The sequence below is a fragment of the Gavialis gangeticus genome, unplaced genomic scaffold (assembly GCF_001723915.1).
Source record: "Gavialis gangeticus isolate Ggan-Ray unplaced genomic scaffold, GavGan_comp1, whole genome shotgun sequence".
In the NCBI taxonomy this organism is placed as follows: domain Eukaryota; kingdom Metazoa; phylum Chordata; order Crocodylia; family Gavialidae; genus Gavialis; species Gavialis gangeticus.
The window spans coordinates 175,412,683-175,423,764 of record NW_017729024.1 but is presented as its reverse complement, the minus strand read 5'-3'; the positions used below and the strand labels follow the sequence as shown (position 1 = coordinate 175,423,764).

Sequence of the window (11,082 nt, the reverse complement as noted above, 5' to 3'; positions counted from 1 at the left end):
AAAAAAAAAAAAAAAAAAAGAATTCAAGCAGATCATAACCAAGATCACAATTTAGGAAAATACACTATTTTTACAGTGATTTCTACTATAATATGGTTACTCTTAGTTTCACCTGGCCCACCAAACAAAATCAGAGTCGAGTATGCAGCTCTAAAGATAATGTTCAGTTACTTACTGAGAAGACGACCTTCCACTTCAAGGGATGAGAACAGCAATGCTGAGATGCTGATTTGATTTGGAAACTCTGCAAAGCAGATGGTCTGGCTAACTTTGACAACCCCCACCCCGCCACCCGCCATCCCCATTTTCCCCCTAAGGGCTAGTGCCAAAGACAACAACAATGATGATGATGATGATTGGTCAATTCTCTCTGAACGGTTACGGCTGCCATGCTACTGAAAAGAAGAGGGAGTCTGTTGCTGCAGCAGGTGTCAAGTGGAGCCTGCACCCCTTACACACTTCACCGTGTGTCAGTCCTGAAGCGCTCAGCACCTGGTACTGGCATTTGACTGAGTGTGTCTGTACTAGGGAAGGGCTTCGCTTTCGCTTCCTCTAGCTTTCCGATGCCTTTTCACTTTCACCTCCTCCTCCTCCTCATGCTGCTGCTGCTGTGGCTTGTTTTTTCTCTTTCCAACTCTGGGAGTCCGGGAAGGAGGTGGGGGAGGAGGTGGCAGGGGTGGTGGTAGGGGAGGGGGAGGCGGCGGGGTTTCCCGAGCCATGTGTATTACAGCCTCGATGGTGGCCATGATTGTATCTTGAGTGGCTGCTTGTTCCAATATTAAAGGATTCAGTGTGGGTCTCTGACCTCTTTTGCTGGGAAGGTCAATGCATTTTTCCAGAACGGGCATTTGGTCTCTGGAGTCTTCGTCGAATGAAAGAGGTTGCTTCCTGGGACGTCCTCTCCTCTTCTTGACGAAGTTATTGCCTGTCTTTGATTGTCTCTGCAGCCGCTTGGCTTTCAGGATTTTGTTCACGTGATCCAAGTTCTTTTTTGTGGACAGGATCTTGGTGTAGTTGCACATCTTGCGCACCTCGCACTGGATTGCTTCGATTTCACGGCGCTTGAATCTTTTCTTCAGTGGTGGGCTGGCCGCTGGGGATGGGAAAGAGAGAGAAACAGGGATTGTTAAAGCAAAAATGAATGGAAACTCTGCTTCTCCTTTCTCATTTAGTCCCAGGAAGAGCAGGTGTTTTAAAACACGTGGCAAATAGGACAGAATACAATTACCAGTGAGGGAAGATTTCAGAGACATGAAAGCTTGCAGGAAGGAACAATGAAGAAAGGATGACGCTATTACTATCATGGTAGAGACAGCTCTAGATAAATCATTCTTACCACTTTATTGCCAGTGTAGCTGCAGGCCCTTAGAGTCCTGCCTACAAAGAGCTGCCAAGGATATATGCCCTACTTGTGTTGGCTCTTGAGCAACCTCTTGGGTTGTACTACTATATACCTGGGAGTGCCAGGGTAAAGCATACCCACCATATCCATGCATGCCAAGGTTGAAGCTCACCTGCCACATCCATACCCATGCATGCCAACTCCCCCAAAAGGGGCAACAGCAGCCTTAGAGTGGCTCTGTGTACATGCCCTATGATGCTCTCAGAGCTTCTGTCTCGATCTCAGGATTGCTGGCATGTGATCAGGGCTGTTGCCTCATTTGGGGCATTTGGTGCATGTGTGGGCAAAGCAGTGTGGGTCCTGAACACAGCACAGAGGCAGCGCAGACAAGTCCAAAGACTTCTTGTCACTAAAGTTTCATGGTGACCATGACTCAACCCTGCTGCTGTAACCTAAAGGAGAGCTCTCTTCCCTTGCTCCCATGGCTTTTGGTGGGGACTCCCAAGTAGAAGTGCCAGGTGGGTTTAACATGCTACCTATGTGCAGGACTGATCACATGTGGTAGACTGCCCAAATCCTGTGTTATCTTCATTCTGAACTTTAATGGCCTGTGTAGCATCCCTTGAAGTGGGAAAGAAACAGAAACCTGTTGTAATGAATATAAATAGGGTTTGCAAGGGGACAGAGACAAATCCCCTGTGGTTTGTACTGGCTCCCAAAGTCCTTTATTTGATTTAAGTTTGAGTTGGTTTCTACTTCCCTACTGTATATTGATGGCAGTTTCTAGGTGCATATGTAGCATTTACCGCACTTACACACAGGTAGCAATTCAGCTTCCCTAGCAGTGTGGATGTGTAAGCGTGTATACAGAGACTGCGTACCACAAGCTCTGTATGGCCCAGGAACACATGCCCATTCTAGATGTATCTGGATCTAAGCTCACCAAAACAGTGCTGGCAAGGGGAAAGGATAATGCCTGTCTTGTGATGTCATGCATCCACATTGTACTAGGAAGTTAGAGACACAGGTTTAAACCCCTCTTTGAGGGATGGGGTGGGGCTTGAACCTAGGTCTCCAGCTTCCTGAGCAACCTAACCCATCCTATCCTAAATATTAATGTTGGGGCTAAAATGTGGGAGGGTCCTCTTCCTTCCATTTGCCTGAAATCTGTTAGTCATGGGTTTCTTCCAGCTCCCTTTTTTGTGATCCAGACACAGGTGTGCATCCAGAATGGGGGTGTGTGTGTGTGTGTGTGTGTGTGCAGTCACAGGCCTGCCCAGCCAAGCTATAACCTATGGCACATACTCAGTCTATGCATCTCTACTGCAGGGAAAATATCAGTGCCTATTGCAGAAATGCCAAAAACATCACTGGCACAGCTGGAAAGCTGGCACAGCCATATCGATGTAAAAAGGGGAGTTGAATTCTATCTCTGCTAGTGCTCCTTAATATCATCACCATAAATATTAGCTGGAACTCAACAGGCATAAAAAGTATTTCAATGGACTTTGAATCAAGGTCTTACTCTGATTCAGACCACTGTCATTTAACCCAGAGCCAGGTCCAAAGTAGCCAAGGCTCTTGCCAAGGCTGCAGTGAGTCACTGTCAGCGCCGAGGACAGAACTCAGCTGTTCTTGGCTCCCAGTCCTTTGCACAGGACACTAGACTTTGCTCGTCTTGCTTACATTGTTTAATTGTTCTTTGCTGGACCTGGCATCTGTTCATGGTTTGGAACCTGCACACTGATTATAAGTGACTATTCCTTGGTGAGTGAAACACAATGTATTAATTTTGCTATTGAAACAACTTGTGCTTCCCTTTCATTCCCAACATATCAGTTCTGCACTGATGGAAAAGAAATGATGTAGTTCAGGATTTTTTTTCAGTGAAGAATAAAACATCTCCCACTAAATTAACCTCAGTCCACTTCCACTTGCAAACTTAATTTACACCTGACTGTCAAGCAGTCAGTTGGGTTTGAAATCCTTGAAGTTTCAGAAGCAGCCAAGATTTCTAGAAAGGTTCATTTGGGGGTTATCACTCCCTTCATGGCTAACAGCCCAATCCTTCTAGCAGTAGTTTAAAAGAAAGTTGCTATTTTAGCATTTTCTGTAGATAACCGGGAGCAGTCAAGTGGCAGAAACTCTCTTTGCTCACTACGGGATATGACAATTTCAGACTAGAAAACTCATTTACCATCTTCCCCTTCTGGAGAATATAAATTATTGGCTCATATGCCACCATGTTGCTTGGAGCCTGCAAAGAGCTTGCGTAAACAAATCCAAGTTACAATGAAAGAAGTAGGAGTGAGTCATAAACAAAACACAGACATATGCTCTCATATAAATAAAGACCTGGATGGCCAACTTCCCAAAATCTGGCTTTCATTAATTACAAAACAAAATATATTTTCCATATGTAACTCTCTCCCCCCACCAGAAAGGGAGAGAGGAAGGGAAGTTGCTTACAGTTTCTGACTTACGGAGGACAAAAGAAAAGAGGAATGCACTCATTTTGGTACCAAACACAGAAAGAGAAGAGATGAAATTCTATCAAAAATCCAATTAATTGTACAATATTCCTTGCAAGTATTTGAGGCCCCCTTAAAAAGTGGACAGTAAGAAATGTAAGGCTGCATGGAACAAGCTGGGCCAAGATGGTATTTTATTTCCTGGACATCAAGGCAAATGGTCAAGGTCATGAGTGCCAAGGGTGACATCCTTGTCACATGGTAAAGGCCAGGATCAGCTGGCTCCACTGCTTACGATTACATCTTCCCATCCATTCTCAATCATGAGTCAGGCCCACAAAATCATGAGATTGGCTTCAAATTATGAGAGTTTTCATTTTTGAAATAACACATTTTGGATACACTTTTTATTTGCTTTCTGGTTTTTGTACTTTAGGGATATATTAGAATCATGTTTTCAAGCTTTCCTTTGCAACCACAAGGACCAGAAACAGATTTTTTTCAAGAAACAAAAGCTGGGATGCTTGGGTAATTGCAAAACTGTGGAAGCAGTGTATTTAAAACCATAAAATCATGAAATCTAGCATCACTTTCCCTACCCCAACACCTTTTTTTTTTTTACATGGATATAAGACATAACAGCAACCAAACATTTGAAAATATTGGTAGGCCTTTTACCAGCCATCTATCAATGACTTAACCTCAGCACTTGACTTCTGACTATCCCACCCTTCCTTCACTAGAGTTATTTTTGAAGTGGTCGGTTCAGCCACTGAACTGAGCACATTCCTGTCCTACCAGCATCATTATGAGTGTCCCCAAAAAGAAGATATCCGACACCATCCTCAGCTTTTCTCCCCCTTATATTGGGTGAAGTCCCTTTGGAGGATAAGATATTTGTCTCTGGTATGGACTGTGTAGTGGCTAACTTGGTAGGCTGATACCCACATTGGGCCTGTTTGCCCTGCCTTTTTGCAGCACCTGTGAAACCCAGTGTGACCATGCCTGGTACTTGCTCCCATTCAGTGCCCAACAAATCCCAGAAATGAGGCTATGCAGTTGTCTCAGAGCAGAGGTGAGCAATTAGGGCTGTGCAAAATGGGCCTTATTCGATTCGGATTTGGATTTGGCCTGAATCGGGAACAGTGATTCAATTCCTTGATTCAGATCACTGTCCCTGATTCGATTCGGCCAAATCTGAATCTAAAGATTCAGTGCTGATTTGGTGAATCAGCAATTTGGACACAGGCACAGCTTCAGAAGTTTTTTCTACATACCTTGAGGTAGCAGGCATGCCTTGTGATCACTGTGATGCTGGGGCACATGGAAATTCCCACAGGAGTGCGCGGAGGGGGACTCCATGTACTCGGCAGCAAACCCGGATGTGGACCAAAAGTACTTCCGGTCCACTTCCAAGTCTACTGGGGAGCGGCTGCCCCCCCCCATGACCCCTCCCAGATCAGGGATCAGCCACAGGAGGACCCTAGGTGTCCCCCCCCAGACCCAGGAGGTACCAGTCACCGAGCCAGGGGGGATGCAGTGGGGGGAGGGGGACCCTGTGCACTCTCCAGTGGACCAGAAAGTGCTTCTGGTCCACTTCTGGGTCTGCTGCTGAGTGTGATTGGGAGCCCCCCATGCTCCTGTGGGACACTCCACGTGCCCCAGCATTGTGGTGTTCACGAGCTGCCTGCTACCTAGAGGTATGTAAAAAAACATTTAAAGTTGTGCCTATGGCCGAATCACCGAATCCCTCTGAATCGATTCGGAGGGTTCCGATTCGATTCAGAGAGATTAAAGGGTCCTCTGATTCAATTCAGATTCGGAGATTTGGCCACCAAGTTGGGCCAAAACCCCACTAAACCGAATCAGGAACTGAAGTTTCACACAGGCCTACTGAGCATGTGCCAGCAAGTACACCTGAGACACAGCCCATGAGCTGCACTAAGCACATGTTCGGCCCCGTATTCAGCCAGACACAGTGCCTCATTTGGGGGAACTGGCGAGCATGGAGTGGGTGGGGATGCTTCCCAGAAGAGCTCTAGGGCCCAGGTGGAATAGGTCTGCCCCTTCTCTTTGCATGCTATCATTTTCTCTCATCTGCAAGCACACTTCTGTCCTGATTTACTTTTGTAAATATATTGAGGTTATTTACCATTTTTTCAAGCCACTGATGAATGGCGCCATTAATATCTTTACCCTTTCTACCTGGTAAACCACTGAGCTGGTAAGATAAATACAGCATATGAACTGGGTGGATATTCTAGCAATGATAAGCGTGGATCTCCTTAATGTCCCAGGCCTATTTTACTTTTTCAAGTCAAGCTACTTTTTTTGGGGTCTGGAGGACGTTTGCAAGTATTTTATGCAAGGCATAGTCAGGGGCATTTGAAGGAGAGATTTGATGAGGTATGTACATATCAATATATCAGATAAAATTGCCAAAATGCGAAGTGAGCCATTATGTGTTATCGACTCATCTGGAAGCCCTCAGTGAGCAAACTGCAGTATGTAATGTTTTTATATTGCCGGCGGTGTGTTGTGCAACATTTGAGCTGGAAAAAAAACTTGAGCAGTGGTCTATTATATGAGTTAAGCTCTCCAATTTTATCCAAATAAATCTGCCTGAACCTTGGACCCGGGGTGATTAGCATTCGCATTTGGGTTCAGCCATTCTTTAGGTATCCTATTTCCTGTATTTACTTTACATGTCACACATGAGCATTTTGTAAGAGGAGGAATATTTTCTTCTAGTTTCTACAGGCATAACTCACCCCACACTTGTGAGGATGGGGAGGGGCAATAGTAATCTTTCTTCTGTGTGCGGGCCCAGGGAGGAAGCTGGTACAGCTTGAACCTTGCCCCTGAGCAAGAAGCATATGACCTCCTTCAGCTCCCCCAGGCAGTGCGCTGCTCCCCTGGAGGCCTGAATCGAACCCTCCAGGTGAGCTGACATCTCAGATAGATGAACAGGAACAAACACAGGAAGAGCCAATGTACCTTCATTCTACTTCTGTGCGCAACTAAACCTTTTCTTTAAGATTTTAAATGATTTGGTAAGACGCTGTCTACCTGCCTCAAACCACAGTCTCTACTCAACTTACAACCACTCCATGTCAGCCTCCTATTGTCCTCCTCTCCTTGCTTGCTTTGGGAAGATGACGATGGGCAACCATGCCACTGCTTCTCAAAAATGCAGTCATCTCAGCTGGGCTTACAGAGAATTTGAATTCAGCACCAGCAAAGGCAGTGGGCAAGGGGCTGAGGACATCCTCACAAGAGGAAATGCCCAAAGACTTGGAGGTGGGGGGTGGAGAAGAACTTCTTCTGCTATGAAGAAAAGCTGTAGGAAAGGATCAGATGGAAGGATTCAGGCATCAGTGAAGTGATACCAGGATGAAGGCTTTGGGGAGACTTCCAAGCTCCCTCCTGAAAGATCATTACAGGCCACAAATTAAGAGCGCTGGCCTTTTGATGGTTTTGTCATAGTGAGCACCCCCTCTCAAAGTATGGATAATTTGGATAGACATCTTGCTTAAGATGGGAACCCAGGTGTCTGGGGGCTACCCAGAACCAACAGAGACACCTCTGCACAAATAATGTTTTACCCTGTGCAAATACTCTGATTCAGATGCAGCCCCTTGAAATATTCTGTATTCACTGATCCCTCAAACTGACTCCTTCATTTCCTCTCCCGTTGCATATGACAACCCCAACTGACTGCACCAACTGAACACACAAGGATTTTTAAAAAAAGCAGTTCCAACCAATACTGCGCTTAAAACATTTTTTCACACGTTGCAAGAATGGCCCATGACGATTCTCATGTACATAGATTGTGGCGCTGTCCCGTCTCGCTGACAGAGACAACTTCAAATGGCTTCAAGCCATGCCAGGAAGTCACAGAGGATTACCATGACACAGGAAACAGATTCTGAGGCATAGAAGGGGAAATCTTTACTTAAGTTAGGTATTTGCAATGCTGGTTTAAAAGAGCTGAATTACCCTGCATGGGGCTAAAAGAGGAGACGAGCACAGGTAGATCCAAGTTTATTTTGGCACCTCACTCTTATCCTCTTTCACTTTATCCTGGATAATTTTGCTTGTCTGCAGTACTAAAATCATTCTTAACAACCGTCATTACAGATCTTTTTGGAGCTGCCAGAGGCCATTTATAAAAACGTTGTACAGGGAAGACTGCTTGCTCAACAGCTGGCCTTTGTTGACTTGGTTTGAATTAAGAAGTTTTCAAAGAGCTTCCCATTAATTACAGGAAACCCACAGTACTGTCCTGTTTTCCCATTAACACAGTTTCTTTCAGTTTTCACTAAATTATCACAACATCTGGGCTACAGATAAACCAACAATTTAATTAGACTTCTGAAAATGGAAAGAGTGAACTATGCAGTACAGTATGCGCTTTCATCTTGCGACTGATCATAAAATATCTGCGTGATTTCATTCTCCACTGCGTTAAAAAATATCTCCCCTTAGTTTACATACAGGAAATTATAAAGGGCTAAACAGAGATACCTGTATATTTGATATAATATTTATCTCGATAGAAACCACTTTATATGGGGAACGCTGGTTTTCATTATTTATTTAAGATGCTCATTTAGACACTTTCCACAGCTTACTAATTAAACTGGTTATTCATGAAATAACCAATCCTAGGGCCTGCTCTGTGAATGGGAAACTGAGGCAGAGCAAGGCTAAGAAACTGCTGATCAGAGGGAGATCTCAGCATAAGACAGTACCCTGCAGATTCCCTATTACAGAGCCTGGGGTTTGCCTGTCTCACCACATTCAAGACACAATGCAACATCCATCTCCTGTGATCCTTTCCTGAGAACCATGCCAATGGTTAAATTGACGTAGAATGAAACCATTGAAAGAAATGATCTAATTTACAACAGAATCACAGCACATGGCTGGATTAGAAAAGTCCATTGAGCAGACAGCCATGAACCTACTTATTCCCATCTATTTTTAAATTCCTGTCTCTTGCATTAAATGCTTTCCCCTACATTATCACATTGAAGTCACTCAAGGATACAAAAGGATTACTCAATTGCTTCTTAGATATTTATTGTGTATTTGGTATGTGCATAGGGATAGGACGATCCCAAGAAAAGAGCTACATAGTTAGAAAAGAGCAATAGAATTGAAAATGAAACCCAAAAGTCTTGAGTTGTAGTCCCCTGCTGGACTGGAAATGTTGATGGTACTTATTTCATTATTACTGTGATATTATCAATGTTTGAATAATAAGGACTTGAAGTGCTGAGACAGGATAGCAATTAGACACCTGATCGTTATGCTGGACATGCATCTTTGCGATCGGTTTGTGAGAGCTGTGCATGCACAAATTGTTCGCTTAATTGGACCTCCTAGCGACTGGTTAGATAAACAGAAGGGCAGGCAAAGATACAGTTACCTGCTTCAGATGTTGCTGATGATGAAGGTAGGAGAGATAATACTGGAGTTGGTGGCATTGCAACACTTTCAACAGCTGCTGGTTTCCTTCTGGTCATCATGTTACAGGCAGAACTTTCCATTTTGCTATGAAGTGAAGTCTGGTCTGCTTTCAAGTGGGGACTTGCAATTCCTGGGATAAAGACAAAAATAAATGGCTGAATATATATGAATCTTAAAAATAATATGTGCCGGGTATCTATTGCTTTCTCCATGTACTGACAGACTACAGGCTTGTAATATGGTTTTGATATTAGTAAGGTTCATGATTTTAATATATTTTTAAAAACAATTTTGCCTTAAGATATATGCTCTCTGTTCTCTATAAAAAGCAAAAGGCAACATCACAATCCCACATAGCCATTTTCTGCACAAACCAAACAAATATATATAAAGACAGCCAGGTCTACCTCTCTGTTCAGGATTATTTCCCATTTTCTTGCATTCACCACATTCACTTATAAACTTTCTGTTATGATCCCTTGAATCCTTGGGTGTTTTGCCTAGTAAGGACTGAATAAAAATGGAAGAACCACCTCAGAATTTGATTCTCTGATGTTAAGCTTATTGACTTTTGACAGGCTTTTTAAAAATCATCCTCCTAGTAAAAATTACTTTTGCAAGTGAACAGTGGGCTGGGAGGTCATAACAAAGATAATGGCCCATTCAACATCCAAGGTTTTGCTAACACAGTCTGAAAGAATGAACAACAAAAGCATGAACATAAAACAAATCAGAACGATAACAATGCTCCAAAGATGCAAGGTCTTCTGGACAGAAAGGTGTATATCACAGATGGGCTTCGTAGCACCACCTGTGATTAAGGTTAACACCACCTAGTATAAGACCCTGTCTTCAGTTGCTTACAACTATCCCAAACTTTAGTTGTGAATTTGTATAGCTGTCTCAGTCTGGTTTGATTTTATTTTTTAAATCAATCAGATTGGCTCAGACATCTCTAATGATGGGATCATAAGCGAAAAAAAGTAGAATGTTTTCCCCATGTTAAAAAAATAATCTGGTGACTTCTTTTTAGGAAAGTCTTTGTGGCTATGGAATAGGCAGTCAAAATTAGCAGCGGGTGTTTCAGCAATATTACTTTTGCCATCTCTGTAAAAGTTTGCTCAAAGGGAAACCTTTGAAAAAACCACACAGGGGGATGAGAAGCTTGCGGAGCATAGCCTGGGACTAACCAGGCTACGCAAGAGGGACTAGGGTCAGGGAAACACATGGCTGGGATGGGCAGGTCGGAAAGAATGAGACCTAAAGAGGGCATCATGAGGCAGAAGAGTCTACATTTACCAACTGGATTCTCCTTCTGAAGCTGAAACAGAACAAAGGCATGGGCCCATGGATAATTCATCATGTATTAAATGAAGGTGGAGGTTTACAACATGTCATGTAGTCCACAGTAACTATTTGTATGTATGATCTTATCCCATGGTATGTTATCCCATGGGTCAAGATATCATGTATTATCTTCTCTTGCTAAGGCGTAAGAGCATGCATATGGACAGCTATCACGGAATAACTGATCCATTGTAACCCTTCCTTCATTTATCTTATAGCAACTTATTTGCATATTCACCCATGTCTCAAAATCCTTAGTTTTGCCACCTTTCTGCTCCCAGCAAATATCTGTAAAACCAAATGGCAATGCCTCTCCTCTTCCCAACTTTGTTCTACTCCACACTGTGGATAACAACCTACCGTTGCTATCAGTTTCTCTGCTGGGTCATGCAGCAGAGCTCTGTGCAGTGCATCAAAAAGTTTCAGCTGTGGGAGTCAATATAA

At 43.6% G+C, this 11,082-nt stretch overlaps 1 protein-coding gene across 3 annotated transcripts in view; it reads right to left on the bottom strand.

Annotated features, from left to right (window-relative positions):
• Positions 1-6: 6 nt before the first annotated feature.
• The window catches only part of SETBP1 (SET binding protein 1), a 362,384-nt gene continuing 351,308 nt past the window's right edge, over positions 7-11,082 (bottom strand). For all 3 annotated transcript variants that reach the window (XM_019518102.1, XM_019518103.1, XM_019518104.1), the window contains 2 exons: positions 9,251-9,421; positions 7-1,093 (listed from right to left, as the gene is read on the bottom strand). In XM_019518102.1, the coding sequence (XP_019373647.1) occupies positions 525-1,093; positions 9,251-9,421 (740 nt within the window). In that variant the 3' untranslated portion in view covers positions 7-524. The remainder of the gene's footprint in view (positions 1,094-9,250; positions 9,422-11,082) is intronic.